Source organism: Myxocyprinus asiaticus, chromosome 42 (genome assembly GCF_019703515.2).
Source record: "Myxocyprinus asiaticus isolate MX2 ecotype Aquarium Trade chromosome 42, UBuf_Myxa_2, whole genome shotgun sequence".
NCBI lineage: Eukaryota > Metazoa > Chordata > Actinopteri > Cypriniformes > Catostomidae > Myxocyprinus > Myxocyprinus asiaticus.
The window spans coordinates 8,328,728-8,347,120 of NC_059385.1; the positions used below are offsets into that span (position 1 = coordinate 8,328,728).

An 18,393-nucleotide genomic window follows, 5' to 3' on the forward strand; every position below is an offset into this window, starting at 1 on the left:
AAACAAGCAAGTACAACCAAACCCCTCTGCCCCCCCCCCCCCCCCCCCCCCCATCCTTGGGAGCAATTTCCAAATGCCTGAAGGTACCATATTCATCTGTACAAATAACAGTACGCAAGTATAAGCACCATGGGACCACGCAGCCATCATACCACTCGGGAAGGAGACACATTCTGTCTCCTAGAGATGATCGTAGTTTGGTGCGAAAAGTGCAAATCAATCCCAGAACAACAGCAAAGGACCTTGTGGGCATGCTGGAGGAAACAGGTAGACAAGTATCTACACTACCAGTAAAAAGTTTTGTAACACTCATTCTTTATTATAATTTTTTTTTCTCACATTTTAGAATAATAGTCCATCAATAAAAGCCATAAAAACTATGGAATAACATAAATGGAACTATGGGAATTATGTTGTGACTAAACAAAATCCAAAATAAATCAAAACTGTGTTATATTTTGGCATCTTCAAAGTAGTCACCCTTTGCCTAGAATTTGCAGACATGTACTCTTGACATTTTCTTAACCAGCTTCTTGAGGTATCACCCTGGGATGCTTTTTAAACAATTTCCATTTTCCAAAGAGTTTCCATCTATGTTGGGCACTTATTGGCTGCTTTTCTTTATTATTTGGTCCAAGTCATAAATTTCAAAAACTTTTTTTTTTTTTTTTATTAAATTTTAGTTTTATAATGAAATTAATTTATATGGTGGCACAATTATATTTTTGTCTACAAAACTAATTTCAAACATTTAAGCATACGCCTTCAGATCAAAAGATTTTTAAGATCATGAGAAACATTTCAGTCAAGTGTTTCAAAACTTTTGACCGGTAGTGTATATCCACAGTAAAACGAGTCCTATATCGACATAACCTGAAAGACTGCTTAGCAAGGAAGAAGCCACTGCTCAAAAACCACCATAAAAAAAATCCAGACTACAGTTTGCAAGTGCACATGGGGACAGAGATCTTAATTTTTGGAGAAATGTATTCTGGTCTAATGAAACAAAAATTGAACTGTTTTGCAAGCCGAAGAACACCATCCCAACCGTGAATCATGGGATTGGCATCATCATGTTGTGGGGGTGTTTTGCTGCAGGAGGGACTGGTGCACTTCACAAAATAAATGGCATCATGAAGAAGGAAAATTATGTGCATATATTGAAGTAACATCTCAAGACATCAGCCAGGAAGTTAAACGTGGTCGCAAATGGGTCTTCCAAATGGAAAATGACCAAGCAAACCTCAAGTTGTGGCAATATGGCTTAAGGACAACAAAGTCAGGGTATTGAAGTGGCCATCACAAAGCCCTGACCTCAGGGCTTTGTGATAGAAAATTTGTGGGCAGAACTGAAAAACCGTGTGTGAACAAGGAGGCCTACAAACCTGACTCAGTTACACCAGTTCTGTCTGGAGGAATGGGACAAAATTCCAGCAACTAATTGTGAGAAGCTTGTGGAAGGCTACCCAAAATGTTTGACCCAAGTTAAACAATTTAAAGGCAATGCTACCAAATACTTACAAAGTGTATGTAAACTTCTGACCCACTGGGAATGTGATGAAAGAAATAAAAGCTGAAATAAATCATTCTCTCTACTATTATTCTGAAATTTCACATTCTTAAAATAAAGTAGTGATCATAAGACCGGGAATGTTTTCTACGATTAAATGTCAGGAATTGTAAAAAACTGAATTTAAATGTATTTGGCTAAGGTGTATGTAAACTTCTAACTTCAACTGTAAATTGTGATGAATTAGTGTCCTCTTATGACATACCTTTTACGAGTGTCTGAGTGTGTTTTTAAACAAGTGACTGCACATGTGTGTTCTTTATGTGCATCTCTAACATGTCTGTTCGTGTGTGTGGCGACCCAGGTGCTTGTGGTTTTGTTTAGTATACTATATATCAGGCTGCAAGTGTGTCCACATGTGCTTGTGTTGAAAAGGGGCCATGCAGCTGTGGCTGTATACTGGGTTTGACTCTAACCTTGTTTCCCCGTAGATGTTTTGAAGTGTAGAGTAGAACGGCAGTGTAATCTGTACCTTGACACACACACACATGCGCGCAGCATTGAGGGCGGCAGTGATCAGTCTGGCTGCTTTCTCATTCCCTGCAGCCCGATCAGCCTGGGGAAATGTGTGTTTGAGTGAGTGTGTGAGAGTAGGAATATTTGTGTGTGTGGAGGGAAGAGAGAGCAATTCATTAGTATTCTGCTGAGGCGTCCTGCCGGTAGAGCAAATTGATTACCACACTTCACCTGTCTGAGACTCATGATCTGCAGCGAAGACGCCTGCTCTGTGTCAGAGCTCCTGTCGCCTCTGTAACGAAGGGCCTCTCTCATTAGGCATCATTTAAAAAAAGCTTATAGTCAGGACACTGTTGTTTTGCGTAGTTTCACACCTTTTCGAGAGCGGGTGTGAAGATTGCTGATGGAAGTCCTGGGGGGTTTCTTAATATGGATCTTCCCAGAGATCATTTCTCATGGTAGTAAAAGGAGCTAGTTGGGAGGACAGTGGATTGTAGTTTGTATATTTGCATGTGTGATTTAAATTTACTCATGCATCCAAGCAGGTGGCAATAAAGTAAACTGCAGTAGCATGGGAATTCATATCTAAGCTAATAAAATTTGAAGTTGAGTGCCAAGGAATAAACATGAATGCAAACAGTTACGGGTGGTCTGGCAATTCCAGGGAACGAAACATTAGTTAGACTCACTTATTTCTGTCCACTTAACATGAGGAGGTGCAGAAGGAGGTGTAGGACTAAGAGGTGTAGGAAGAGATCTTCTTTGTAGTAAGAGTAACTTTAGAGGGTGGAAAAGGAGGCTTTGATCAATGGAAATGGCAGTGTTGTGATTAAGGAGACTGTGGGTGTGTAGACATGGAGGAGTTGGCAAGTGTTTCTCCGAGTAGCAGGAGTTTGTGTGGCTGTGTGTGTGCTGCAACTCCAGTGATAAGAGTGGAGAGTGAATGAAATGAAATGAAATCATACTCAGGTGGCATTTCATTGGCATGTTTTGCCAGCATCCATGCCAGCTGGAATATGTATATACAATATGCATATATAACGTATTTGAAAAGTACCAAAAATAAATGAAGAAAGCCTGGTAAAAAAATGGGGGAGGGGGGTCGCTGTCCTTTTCTGCATATCACGGCCCCCTTCGGCATATCGCTGAGAACCCGTTTCAGCTTATCGCAGCCCGTTCAACCCCGTTTCATGGCCGGCCCACCAGGAAAAGTCCTGGTTCTCCCTATGGCCAGTCCACCCCTTTTCTCTCTTTTGTTGCATTTTCTTTGTTTTAACTTGAGAAATGTGTGGAAAATAGCATGTTTAGGCTTTTGTGTGTGTGCAGGTTTAAGTGGTTTACGAGGACTTTTTTTAGGTTACAAACTGGTAATTACAAGGGTATTATGCTATAAATGTGGTTTATGAGGACATTTCTAGTGTCCCCATAATTTAAATCACTTCAATAAAACATCATTTAGTATGTTTTTTTTTAAATGTAAAAATGCAGAAAGTTTTCTGTGAGGGTTAGGTTTAGGGGTAGGGTTAGGGGATAGAATCTATAGTTCGTACAGAATAAAAATCATTATGTCTATGGAGAGTCCTCATAATGATAGCTGCACCAACGTGTGTGTGTGTGTGTGTGTGTTTACTAGGGCTGGGTATTGATACAGATTCCGCGATTCAATTCTGATTCACAAGCTTTCGATTCAATATTGATTCATTTGGGTTTATTTCAGTTATAATGTCCCTTTTGCGTACATATCAAAGAAATGATCTTAATTATACAGGGGACCTTTTAACTAGGTACATTAGGAAAATATAAATATTACTAATTATATTTTATTACTTTTTCATTATTTTTGTCACATTTTGCTTTTTAAAAATGAACAAATAAATGTATTCAATTAATAAATAAGATATTTCATATATTATTTTTGTTTCATATTTGTTAAATTGCATAATTTGTTCTATTTACTAGTATTTACATTGATTTTGTTGAACACTTGCTAAAACCGGTACTGTCTCTTTAACAAAAAATGGCATTTCTGTAAACAGCTTTACCTATCGAATTGCTTTACCTAATCTGTGCGATGCATGATTAGAATTAAATGTTATGTGGTTGATTTTGATCAACCACTGACTGTAAAGAACAGAAACGGTATTAAGAGACCTTATTCAATGACAAATGGGTTGCGTGGATCTCGCCTTAGACACTCATTACACGGAACAACCAACCCGATCTCATGGAAAGTCGTGTATATATATTACAAGTTGGCTGTTTCGTGTGATGTTGCACGATGTTGTTCGCATAAACTCATACGACTTCATCACATGCAAATTCCCGGATGTCTAATGCAGAAGCGCGAGTTCCACACACGAGGCGTTAAGGACATACTTATTAATATTATGCCCTTATCTAAACCCAACGGATCAGTAGGGTTTGTAAACATGATAGGAAGCTGTTGTGTGTGACAGAAGCAAGTAATTGTCGCATATTAGATGGAAACGATGTCCAGCAACGTCATTGGCTGTAATGAAAGTCGTAGGAATTCAAATGAGTGCAGTCGCACGATATCATACGAATTAGACAAATTTAAAAAAGTCATTTGAATCCTGATGATTTCGCCATGAGAGTGTGTTGGAACAACTTTTACTCTCAACATGCTTTGAATGGATCTCGCTGCTGAACGCTTCACGACTAAACTACACAATTAATGGTGAGTGAAATGTAAACATTTACCAGCCAGTTGACAAACATATTCACTTTAGTCACATAGCTCGAAATTTGGTTGTAAATGCGACTGATTTCCTCTCATTGTAGTAGTGGGTTGTGCATTGAGTGAAAGATCGGTCTTGGGATTTAAGAATCGAGATCGTTCAAATGAAGATTGCGATTAATCGGAAAAACTATATTTTTACCCACCCCTAGTGTTTACAAAAATTGGTCATTGGCCTTTTTAAAATAAGGTCACCGTGCCCTAGATTTTTATTTGATTTGTTTCTTTGAAAGTTTGTTTGTTCTGATTGACTGCTTTTTAGATTGATTGCAGACTCCGTTTTCAGAGCTCCATGGGATCACAACAGTTGTTTATTTGCTCTACGGTTTTCTCCGGAGCAAAGGTTCACTGTTGTGGACGTTACAGTCGTGTTTGTTTAGGTAGCAGCGTGTCGCTTCCCTTATTTAATTTTCTTGAGCCATATTGAATTTACAAATTCTGTCCTGCATATCTGAGTGAGTGCCTGTAGCCCAGCTGCCTTTGATAACAGGATGGAAAGCAGTTTACACAGCTCTACTTTCTTTAAAATTTCTTTAACCTTGGCTTACCTTTAACACCGGGGAAGCATCTGCCAGCCTGGTGTCAGATATTAGTGATACACTCAGCAATGACTACATTGTCACTTTTTATTAATGCTGAGCACTTTGCTTGGACTCCAGCTGTTGCACGGCATAAGACTGTGACATACTTGTCCTTGAATTGCAGCACAATTCCTGTGGCAATCGCGTATTTTAAATGGTGCAAATAGATTACAGTTCCTTTCAGTGGGGATCATTCATTAGCCTTTTTTGTGTGGCTACTTTTTGGGAAGGGTCAGATTCCAATTAATTTCGTACCTTACATGTGAGGACTGGTGGAATTGGCTTTGGAAATTTACATTTCTATTTGACATTTGCATTAAGAAGTCACACTTAAGGCCATTTTTTTTTTTTCTTTGTCCAGCTCCTCAAGGAAAATTGCCTTTCAGCCACTGATGGTTTGACCTTACTGCTCGTGGTGTTTGGCTGAGCAAAGAAAGACATCCTGCCATGATAAAGATTCCTGTCTGCCTCTGTTCCCTTCACCACTGGCTAGTGAAGTCACTTAAAATGCTGTTGGGTGTGAATGTTTGACATTGTCAGTGGTGGTCGACCGATATATTACAGAGGATGATAAATCGGCTGATATTCTGATTTTTTTCATTATTTGCATCGGCCAATAAATGTTCCCCTTTGAGAATCGGCTGCTTGCATGTGAAGCGACTGAGACATGTTAACGACCACTCACAGTTTATTTTGTTGTTACGTGCCATTGTGTTACTACAATAATAGACTGTGTGTGGGCGGCTGGAGGGAGGGAGAGAGAGATGGTAAGTTAAAGCATATTTTGTTTTTGTTGTTCAGCAGGGTCATTTATGAGGAAGACTTGCAATTTTATTCTCTAAGGTTACTTTCTCCTATCCCAACTTTCTGTTTGTAAACATTCTCTATATTTATTGAGTTCTTCGTGTGAGACTTTAAATGTACTCTTTGTCTAGTCAAAACAGGTATCATGCTGTGATCTTGTTTGGTCTAGTTTTAATCTAGTTTTTATTCATCTTGAAATACAGTATGTTTGCTTTACTTTTTTCTTTTACTGTCCAGTTTTTCCTTTTGTTCGTTTATCTTTGTTTCTCAGACTATCCCACGTTTGAGGTTTTTATTTGAGAAGAGAAGAAGAAGAAACACTTCCAAGTTTGGTGCATTGGAGGGTAAATAATCTTAATCTGGCCCATTAAGATTAGTGCAAGTTGTCAGATGGCCCCATTCTGGCAGGTTGCCCTCTTTGTTGTTAAATTTGGGTCAGTGGCTCAGGCTGATCAGGTAACTGAGACTGAATTAGTTAATGAATTATTTTCCCTCTTCGGTGTCCTTGCACTTCCTCTGTTGCAACTTGTTTTGTTTGACCTTTTCAATTTAATGTAGTTTGCATCAAATTTAAATGTGCCTGACCTTATTCTCTAGTAATTATTCTCAAAGTATCTTCTTGTCAGGTCATCTTGAGGATCTTTAGGATAGTTACAGTGCCACACTTTGAATATTCCAGGCATGAGCGTGGGTGAATCACTGTCACTGTAAGTGTCCCCAACTCAAGGTCAAGCTTTACTCTTTGGCAAACCACTGTACAAGTTACCACACTGCTGAAGAGGCAGGACATGGAGGGTTAAGATGCTTTCTGGCAGCTGAAAACTGCTTTGGGGAAGCTAGAGATTCCTGTATTAATTAACCTTTGTGGTGGCGGCCCTGACAGTGTGAAATCAGGAGTGTTTATGGAGGCAGTTGTGACAGGGTTCAGGCCCGTCAAGCGAGAAGCTTGCAGTGCTGTCATGTTATCTGATGCTGTGACTCTGTGGAGGTGCAGTCTGTCAGGTGTGTGCCATGTGTGCCCCTCCACACCTGCCAGGACTGCCAAGCCACTGCTGGCCCAAGTATAAGAGGCCGTTGACAGCCATTTTTGTAAAGGATTCATATCTTCGTATAGTCTTATTACACTAGGGAAACTGTCAAATCTGAGGACAAGGAAGATGTTTTATTTATGTTGTAATCCTTTTCATACCATATTATGAGTAGATACTTACTCGCATGAAGGGTTGGGAATCAGAAGGGATCTGGCTATATTTTTCTCGCAGTATTTATGCTTTGTGTATATTGCAATTTTTTTACTCACTTGTCCCTCATTTTTCTTCTCTGGAACCTAGTAAACAGCTTCAGCCGTGGTCTGTGCTGTCTCTGATATTCACGTTTAACATATTCTACAACAAAGCATCTAGTTTCTATTCTAGCAAAGATATTTTAATCTTCAATTTGTTTTAAGATGCTTGAGCACAGCAAGCAAAAAGTTGTCCTTCATCTTACTAACAAAGTTTAGGCAAAAATCTTTCTTTGGATGTCAGACTATGATCAGGCCCTGCCTATTAGAAGTGGGTAGAGTAGCCAAAAACTGTACTCAAGTAAAAGTACAATTACTTAAAAAATAATAATAATAATAATAAAATAAAAATTACTTAAGTAGGAGAAAAAGCACTATCATAAATACTTGAGTAAGAAAGTATCCAATTAAAAGAGTGCTCAGATAGTGAGTAACTTGTTACTTTCACAAATTACATAATGGATGTTAACTCCCCTATATTCCATTACATAATAAAAATTGAACATGTATTACAGAATTATTATTATTATATTAACATATTTCACCATCATGTTGTTCCAAACCCGTATGACTTTCTTTCTTCCATGCAACACAATAAGGAGATTTTTACTTAAGTGAATTTTTTTTTATTTTTTATTTATTTTTTTTTTTATAAAGTGAATGGTGATTGAGACTGTCAGTCTCTAACATTCTGTCAAACATCTTTTGTGTTCCACAGAATACATAAGGTCACACTTGTTTGGAACAACATGAGGGTAGGGAAATGATAACGGAATATTAAATTATGGCTGAGCTATCACTTTAAAGGAATAGTTTACCCAAAAATGAAAATTCTCTCATCATTTACTCACCCTCATGTCATCCCAGATATGTATGACTTCTTTTCTTCTGCAGAACACAAATTGTGATTTTTAGAAGAATATTTCACCTCTGTAGGTCAATACAAAGCAAGTGAATGGGTGCCAAAATGTTGATGCCCCAAAAAGCAAATAAAGGAATCATAAAAGTAATCCATATGACTCTAGTAGTTAAATCCATATCTTCAGAAGTGATCTGATAGGTGTGGGTGAGAAAGAGAACAATGTTTGTCAATTTTTGCTAGACATTCTTCTCCCTGCTTAGCAGGGGGCGATATGCAGAGAAGAATGTGAATCAACAAAAACACAAAAAGAATGTGAAAGTGATCTGTTTCTCATCCACACCTATCACATCGCTTCTGAAAATATTGATTTAACCACTGGAGTCTTATGGATTACTTTTATGCTGATTTGTGTGATTATTTTTTTTTTTTTTTTTTTTTAGCTTTAATATGTTGGCACCCATTCATTTGATTTGTATGGACCAAAAGAGATTTCGAATTCTTCTAAAAATCTTTATTTGTATTCAGCAGATGAAAGAATGTCATATACAGTTGAAGTCAGAAGTTTACATAATCTTAGGTTGAAGTCATTAAAACTAATTTTTTAACCATTTCATATTAGCAAACTATAGTTTTGGCAAGTCGTTTAGGACACCACCTTTGTGCATGACATGAGTAATTTTTCCAACAATTGTTTACAGACAGTTTGTTTCACTTTTAGTTGACTATATCACAATTCTAGTGGGTCAGAAGTTTACATGCACTAAGTTAACTGTGCCTTTAAGCAGCTTGGAAAATTCCATAAAATGATGTCAAGCCTTTAGACAATTAGCCAATTAGTTTCTGATAGGAGGTGTACTGAATTGGAGGTGCACCTGTGGATGTATTTTAAGACCTACCTTCAAACTCAGTGCCTCTTTGCTTGACATCATGGGAAAATCATAAGAAATCCACAAAGACCTCCGAAAACAAATTGTGGACCTCCAAAAGTCTGGTTCATCCTTGGGAGCAATTTCCAAATGCTTGAAGGTACCATGTTCATCTGTACAAACAATAGTAGGCCAGTATAAACACCATGGGACAATGCAGCCATCATACCGCTAAGGAAGGAGATGCATTCTGTCTCCTAGAGATGAATGTAGTTTGGTGCAAAAAGTGCAAATCAATCCCAAAACAACAGCAAAGGACCTTGTGAAGATGCTGGAGGAAACGGGTAGACTAGTATCTCTATCCACAGTAAAACGAGTCCTATATCGACATAACCTGAAAGGCTGCTCAGCAAGGAAGAAGCCACTGCTACAAAACCACCATAAAATAGACAGACTACAGTTTGCAAGTGCACATGGGGACAAAGATCTTACTTTTTGGAGTAATGTCAAAACAAAATTTGAACTGTTTGTCCATAATGACCATCGTTATGTTTGGAGGAAAAAGGGTCTTCCAAATTGACCCCAAGCATACCTCCAAAGTTGTGGCAATATGGCTTAAGGACAACAAAGTCAGGGTATTGAAGTGGCCATCACAAAGCCCTGACCTCAGGGCTTTGTGATAGAAAATTTGATAGAAAATTTGTGGGCAGAACTGAAAAACCGTGTGTGAACAAGGAGGCCTACAAACCTGACTCAGTTACACCAGTTCTGTCTGGAGGAATGGGCCAGAATTCCAGCAACTTTTAAGAAGCTTGTGGAAGGCTACTCAAAACGTTTGACCCAAGTTAAACAATTTAAAGGCATTGCTACCAAATACTAACAAAGTGTATGTAAATTTCTGACCCACTGGGAATGTGATGAAAGTAATAAAAGCTGAAATAAATAATTCTCTTTACTATTATTCTGACATTTCACATTCTTAAAATAAAGTAGTGATACTAACTGACCTAAGACAGGGAATGTTTTCTACAATTAAATGTCAGGAATTGTGAAAAAAAAAAAAAAAAAAACCAAAACTGTGTTTAAATGTATTTGGGTAAGGTGTATGTAAATTTCTGACTTCAACTGTACATCTGTAATGGCAATTTTTAGGTGAACTATTCCGTTTAGGGCTCTTGCCAGATCTGGATGAATTTGTCAATAAGAAGGTTTCCAAACCTCTCTGTCTCGTAATTATTATGGTGAAAATGTGAGCGTGAGCGGGCAAAAGAGAGAGATGCCAATTTATTGCTTCATTCAGTCCTGCAATGTTGTATTTCATACTGAATGTATTACTTTTTGACAAATCATTACTTGCTTAAAATAACAACGTAAAGAGAGGCAAAACATAGACACATTTTAAAATGTACTCTATTTATATTTATACAGAATTTTGTCATTAAGCTGAAGAATTCTTTATTTACTAAATAATTCACTGAGGTTATAATTCTGTGGATGATTTAAATATTTGGTTATAACATGTAGGTTATGATAACTTTGATGCTGTGTGTGGTCAGATGAGGGCGCTATGCACCCAGAAACCCTATCCAGCTTGTATTGGAGTTTAAAGATACTTAAGTATAACAAATAAATACAATAATGTACATGTGATAAAATGTGTTTACTCTTTATATTAACATATATATATTAAAAATGACAAACAGAATGAAGATTTATTGTTTTAAAATATTATTTAATAAGAATAACAAGTAAGGTCCAAGTATTTTAAAAGTTCATATGTGACGTTGTTTCTGCTCTGACGCTTAGTATATACGTCAGTGTCCGAATTCACTCATTTCGTTCACTCACTGCTGAGATATAGTGCACTCACTGCCATTCACTATATAGGAAATAGTGAATGAGTGATTGAGTGAACGATTTCAGACACAGCTACTCTCTTCGCCATACGATTGCCTTGCGCCCATACATCTCTCACGCATGCGCCCTACGCACCTCGCTGTGCATGCGCAGAAATGCTGTATGTTCGCACTCCAGTTGTCAGTCACATGAACGGCAGAGCAGAAGGCATTTATTTACACTTAACTTGGATGTTTACATGGATTTATTCAGTTAATCAGCCTGAAGTAGCTGTGATAGTTGCCAGGGTTGCTGCGAGGGCGTGGGGTAAATGCGTAAATACTGCTTATGACACGCGGGACAAAGCGCACTGATATATTGCTGCACTGATTTAAAAATTTACACTTAAAAACTGATGTCTCAAGAGCCAATATTTATAGAATAACCCTGAAAATTATCATCACCATGTCACAGAAAAGCCCGCATTATCATTAGAGCCACAACTTACCTCAGAGTGCTACCTTAAGTTGGAGCTTCAATTTTAATCTTGTCATGGTGTTAAAAGAAGGCATTGCATGACAAAACTATTATTTTTTCGCTGTGCGGAGCGAAGAAAGTGTTTCACTTTGAAGAGCTTGATGCTACAGTGATAGACTTGGCTTGAGTGACAGTCTGTGACAGCGCACACAGCTATGTGAACTTCCTCTGTCGTAAAAGTCCCATTCAATAATCTCTCAATAAGTTACACATTAATTAAAATTAAACCCAGTAATGTAACGACAGGAACACTGCCCATTGTAACGAAGTAAAAGTAAAAAATTTCATTAGAAATGTACTTGAGTGAGAGTAAAAAGTACCCACTTTTGAACCTACTCTAACAGTGTTTTTTATTTTTATTTTTAAGTTACTCAAATAAATGTAATGGAGAAAATGTAGTGCGTTGCTACCCACCTCTGCTGCCTATACAGTAAGTTCCTTAGACTTAGGAACCCTTAAGCTGTCCATTTACACTCCATTTGCTGTGATCTGTGGTGATTATTCTCAGAAGTGCTTGGCCGCATGGGGAGTGATGGACATTTAAAGGCCTTTTTACATTTGAGAGCAAACATTGACAAGCCTTAAAGCAAAATCCTAACAGGGTGTCAGTACAGTTTGATTGGCAATTGCTTTCAACAGCCTTGTGTTTCCACTGGATTTAAAACTATTAGGAGTTGAACATCAAAAAGAGGTTTTTGTGGTTTCAGGTTTTTTTTTTTTTTTTGTGGTTTTTTGCTTGCCTGACTACTGAGAACTTGTTACTTTTGCTAAATTTCATTCTTGTTATTTTGTGATAATTAGCTTTGACAGAGACTTAAAGAAAGGTCCCGTGGTTGTGGTGGTGATGCTCTGATGTTAACACATGTCACTCATGTAGTGCCTTCTTTACCTGTGTTGCAGGTTCCTATGTGGCCACAGAGAAACCTCCTAATTCCTCTGACAGTGCTCACAGCATCAATCTAAATTAGTGTGGATTGAGTCAAACTTTCATTGACTTTACAAATGCATTGTGGTCTTGTATATAAAACTCTTTGATGGGAAAAGGAGGACAATCCAAACCCCTGCTGCTCTCCTCATTCATGGCACAGATTCTACTAAAACATTTTCAGTAGTTTTAAAAAACACATCAGGGTGTCTTACTGTTGAACATGACTCATGGGGTAGAGTCTGGCCCTGAAACTCAACAGGATTCCACTGCTTTAACATATCTGGAGGGTTTGCTAATGCATCCGGTCACAACTGGGCCAGCTGCCACTGCCACACAGAGATCAGAGTCTGACCACAATGGCGGGGAAAATGCCAACAAGGTGACTAGGACATTTCCACTACCCAACCATGGCTCCCCCTCACCAGACAAGGGCAGCCCACCTAGTGCAACCTCGCAGCACCTTAAAAAGGCCAGACTGCTTCGCTCAGGGGCATGGAGTGAAGATGACAGCAAGAAACAGGCTGGAGATGTGGTGGAAGTTAATGGACGAGGCCTGGATGGCTCTGGGCAGGGGGAGAGCACATTGCTGTCCTCTCTGCTGCAGTCCTTCAGCTCTCAGCTACAGAGTGTCGCCTTGTCACAGCACATTTCTCAGAGCCACAAACCGCTCAACAGGAAGAGTAGTGAAAGTGCTCCTGTTGATAAGGAAACCCACAAGAGTTACGGCACAGCGTCAGGCCGCCTCAAAAGCCTCATGAGGAAAAGCAAGCAGCAGAACCATAACACTGTGCCTTATTGTCGTCAAAGCAACCAGAACCGAAGTTCGGAGTCCCCTCGTTCCACTCAAAGCTCTGCCCATCCCACAGGATCAGAATCCATGCCCTGCACCCAGCGGCTAAAGGCTGTGGCTAACATAGTTCGGACCAGGTCCAGTCCCGCCACTTCCCCTAAGCCCAGTGTAGCCTGCAGTCAGCTGGCTTTACTGTTGTCCAGCGAGGTTCATCTACAGCAGTACTCCAGAGAGCAGGCCTTAAAAGCACAATTAATCAGTCGATCAGCGAGCGAGAAGCTAGCTGCCATGGCCACACAGCAAACACAGGATAAGAGGCCTCCCAGCATGGGGCAGCCGTCAACTTCCCCAGACATGCTAAGCTCCTTAAATGTTCAAAATGGAACACTCCCCCCACCAGCATTAAACTCCAGCAAGAAAAGCCCTTGCCTTCCCTCTTCCTCCCCAAAATCCCCAAAAGAGAGACGGCCCTTCGACAGACACAGTCGACCTCCACAGAACTGCAGCAGCCTGCTACTCCTGCTTCTCAACAACCACAATGCCCAGCAGCAGCTCACCATGAACGGACACCTAGAGGACGATCGCGACATCCTCCCAAACCGGGCCTCCTCCCTAGAGTCTGACAGTGACTACTCCAACCACAAGAATAGTCTAACCAAAGACAGCAGTGATACTGAGAGCTTCTCCAGCTGTTCCCCCATCGACCTCTCCATGAGAGGCAGAGTGTCTAACCAAAAATCAGAGGCCTGCTCTTCCATAACCTCCTCTTTGGACAAGCTCACAGAGTCTCTCATAAACAAATGGAAGCCAGAACCTTCTACGCCAAAGGTCCATGAGGTCACAGATCTGGATGCCAGCCCAGACGTGAAATCCCATGATAAGGTCACCCTAATGCAGTTACTGCTGGAGCACAGAAATAACGAGAAGGTAAACAAAAATCCAGATAATCCTGGTTTGTGGCCTGACGCAGCCATCAGCAGCTTGACTGCAAGCCCATTTAGACAGATTGGCATGCTGGAGGACAGCAGGACATGGAGCCCTCTGGACTGGCAGCCAGGTGGAGGTTTACCTACATTCAGCTCAGTCTCTCCTTCATACTCCTACCTATCTCCCCGTGCCCAGTCTAGCCCTCTTGATCTGTGCAAGTCTAAAGCTCACTCTAGTGAGAAGACAGCGGAGCCTTCATTCAGTGCCAGCAAACTGCTACAGAATCTGGCACAGAGTGGTGTAAAACTCTTGTCCCCCTCTCCTCCTCTATTACACACTCAAAAGTCAACTAGGAGAAGGCAAAGCCCAGAACTTGAGCTTGACAAGTCACAGGCTCTTCTGAATCGGCTTGTCGCTCCAGTCAAACAGAACAGAATCTCCATGCTGGATAGACCCCCTGTGACTCTCACACCTCACAAACATGAGCTGTCACCCTTGGCATCAACACAGATAGAAAACCTTCTAGAGAAGCGCACTGTACTGCAGCATCTGCTGGGAACTGCTTCCCACAAGGAAAGACCCAGTGTGCACAGAGTCTCGGAAGTTACATCAGGGGGGCTGGAGAAGCCTCACTGGACCTCAGCCAACTGTAATAACTTAAACGGGTCTTCACTGGACCTAAAGATAAAAATGGAACCAGTAGAGCATCTTTCATCAGACGGCTCTGTTGATGTTGTGTCGCATCAGAGACAATCAGAGCAACACTCGCCCATTTCTGAAGCACAGGACAAGATCAAATCTGAGCTATGTCCTAAAGAAACAGCTGCTAAATTTGGACTTCTCAGCAAGCTTTTGAAACAGCAGAACACTACCTACCTTTCAAAGCCACACACTGAGCTCCTCGTAAACTCTGTTAAAGAGGAGTCTCTGGATTTTCACAGCCCTGTTCCTAAAAAAAGAAAACTGTGCATTGAGCTGGCAGAGCATCTGAGTAATGAGCTCTGTCAAAGATCAGGAGATACAACTAGTGACAATCTGGTGTCCGGAACACCTGAATACAGTGGTAGAAGGCTGACAAGACCAAGGGAGGAAACTTTATTTGGGAGTCCAAGGAGCAAAGCTCCTCCGTCCAGAGAAAGCCAAGGATTCAATGTTCTCAAGCAACTCCTCCTCTCAGAAAACTGTCTGAAGAAGTTATCCCAACCCAGAGGTACCCCGAATACCTTCCTCCCTGCAGCCAATGGGAACCTAACTCAGTCTGGTTTCTCTCATGAGTTATCGAACTTGCCATGGTACCCCTATTCTCTCAGTACAGGCCCTGATGTCCCCAAATCAGTGTCCACTCCAACATCTCGTGATAGCAATGGGGGGTCCCTACTTTGGGCTAAGGGCTCTCCCATAGCCAGTTCTAAACCTGTTAAAAAAGAACCTGAGGGGTCACCTGGAGAAACTTTTAGCAGGGAGAAGAGATCCAGTCCAGACACACCCCCTTTTACCAGGTCTAATCCAATTCTGTACTACATGCTCCAGCGAGGAAATGGCCAGCTCAGAACTGAGATACGGGATCAGGTACAGCCAGCCCACTGTGCAATAAGTGCAAATGTGGAACCTTGTCGTGATAACCATGACTATGAGCACAGGATAAACTCTCTGGCCCACAGACAGACTAGCAGCCAGAGAGAGGAGAATCTGAATGGCTCAGTGGAGAAATGGTAGATCTTTACTATCAAAAACAGCAAGATGCATGGTCATGCGTTTCTTTTTTTTCTTTTTCCTTAATATTATGAAACCAAGACTATTTGGTTGTTTTCCACTGTTTTAAATTATTTTGTTTGTATATTTGATGGATTCATTTGTTTGTTTGTTTTTATGTCAGAATGAGATGGTCACTTGGCCCTCCATGATTTAATTATTTTGCATACACGTCTTTCGTTCAGCATCTCTAATGAATGGATATGTAGTGTGTATGCTGAGCTAACTGTCCAGCACAATGTAAACTTTTCACCATGAAAAAGCTCTTCCTCCTCCCGTACCTGAAATATTTATGATGAACATCCAATTACGTTTATTATTGATGAATCCAGAAATGTTACTGTTAATTTTACTCTGTACTTATCTACAGCCAAATCAGGACCCTTTCTGTTTTTTGATTCAAAGAAAATGTTATGGTCTAAGCACAATACCATAACGGATAATGGATTTGTGGCATTGAAAGTCTAATTATAACGGGAATAAAGTATATTTTCTAATAGCAGAATTTGAAGGAATGACAGTGCAAGTTATCAACTATCTTTCATATAAAGCTTGTTGAGGTCAAGAGAGTTTTTCACATGTTCATGAATGAGTGCTCAAAGGGCATTTACTGGAATGCTCTATAATTGTAGCTTAGTCAGATCTACATTGCTTAAATTTAATCTGGAATGAAACTGTACTGTAGGTGTTATGTGGTGATAATGGCATGACAAAAAATAAATCCAAACAAACCCGAGTGTCATATTTTTAGCCAATAAAACTGATCTTTTTACAGTTTTGTATAATTTGTTTTTTACTTTGTCCAGATATTCTATATGTAGCATTTTACAGGTTTATGGTGTCCAGAATTATGTTGAATAGAACATTTTGAAAGAGATGATGCAGTTTGTCCACCAAAGTCACGCAGGTTAAGTATTATGAATTAAGATAAAATACAAAGATGTCTTTACAGGGGAAACACATCCCTGTTCAGGATGCTGTGTGAATCCTATGCTCTACTGTGGGAAGCGATTGCAATCCAGTTTGATTTTTTTATTAGTTTAATTGAAGTTCATCTTATTTAAAAAACTCAAATAAAAAAAGAAAAGTCTGTTTTGTTTTTATTCTGATAAAGGCCCATCACTCTCAAGTCTTAAAGGATCCTAGAAAATGTCAGAATTTATTCCGCATTCTCTGTATACAATGCATATGTTTTGACAATGAGTAGATACATTTATGTAAATATTGCTTTCATGATGAAAGATGACTATTTTGTATTGTTCAAAACAGAAAAATAGTTTTTAACATTGTATTGCATTGTATATATAAAATATGTAATGTACATGAGGTACTGGAGTACACACTTTTCTGCATGTCTTTGTCATGGGCTAATGATAATATTTGTTCACAACTACTGCTCTGTCTGAGGCTCTGCAGAGCCTGTAGCATGCAAACGCATGGGAAGTCCCTGTGTATGGGGAAATGTCAAGTCTTAAAATAGATGTTTTATCATGGAGAGATGGGTACTTAAACCATAATCTGTGCAAATGCAGTCCTAGACTGTTGAGCCAGTGCTCAAATCTTAAGGACATATGTTCATTTTCTGAATGGTTTTATGTTTCTCTTGTTTAAAAAAAGCAGCTAAATAATAATAATTAAAAAATCATTGTTCCAAGTTTAATTTAGAGTCACTCTGCAATTGTGAGTCTAAGAGACACATTTGTGGCAAAAACTTTTCATAAACACCTGTTATTTTCAGAGCTTTTTGGTTTTCTTATGTTCTGTCTTTGGTGTTCATTTGCACTGATGGCATAATAAAATATTTAAACACAAAACATAATATCTGCCATTTTTCCTTTTACTTAGTTTATGCATCGAAGTTTAAAATGTGGTGGGAAAGCTTGCAAAATTAAAAACCTTACAAGGTTCCTTTAACCTTATAAGGGTTACTTATTGGGTTCCTACAGTCATGGAAAACCTGGAAAATTCAGGGAATTTTTAAATTATGATTTCCAGGTCTGGAAAAGTAATGGAAATTTATTAAATCTTAAAAGTCAAGGCTTTAAAGTCATGCAAATGTCATGAGCATTTCTGGAGAGAATATGCATATTTTTCACATTCGAATCCAAGTTCTTTAATTTGAGACATTTCTACATTTAAAATTATAGTTATCTACATCGTTTAATTCCAGGTTGGACAAACAAATGTTGTCCTCAATCTTTAAAAAATCCTTAACCACAAACAACTAAAAAAAAAGTCACTCAAAAATTTTTGTCTATTTTTAAGATTTACACATTTCAATTGTTTAACAAATTTCCATCACACTGAATTGAGTTATCTTTAACAAATTTCAATTATGAAAACTTGAATAGACGGATTTTTTTAAGTGTCTGTCAAAAGATGTGGAAACCCTGCTTACTATATACATAGAGCATCTATAGGTAGCTTAGTTTGAGATGGTTACA

The 18,393-nt window shown here is 39.3% G+C and overlaps 1 protein-coding gene across 2 annotated transcripts in view; it reads left to right on the forward strand.

Moving 5' to 3' along the window:
• The window catches only part of LOC127433121 (nuclear receptor-interacting protein 1-like), a 35,375-nt gene extending 18,647 nt beyond the window's left edge, over positions 1 to 16,728 (forward strand). For both annotated transcript variants that reach the window (XM_051684788.1, XM_051684787.1), the window contains exon 2: positions 12,453 to 16,728. In XM_051684788.1, the coding sequence (XP_051540748.1) occupies positions 12,701 to 15,913 (3,213 nt within the window). In that variant the 5' untranslated portion in view covers positions 12,453 to 12,700 and the 3' untranslated portion in view covers positions 15,914 to 16,728. The remainder of the gene's footprint in view (positions 1 to 12,452) is intronic.
• Positions 16,729 to 18,393: the final 1,665 nt, after the last annotated feature.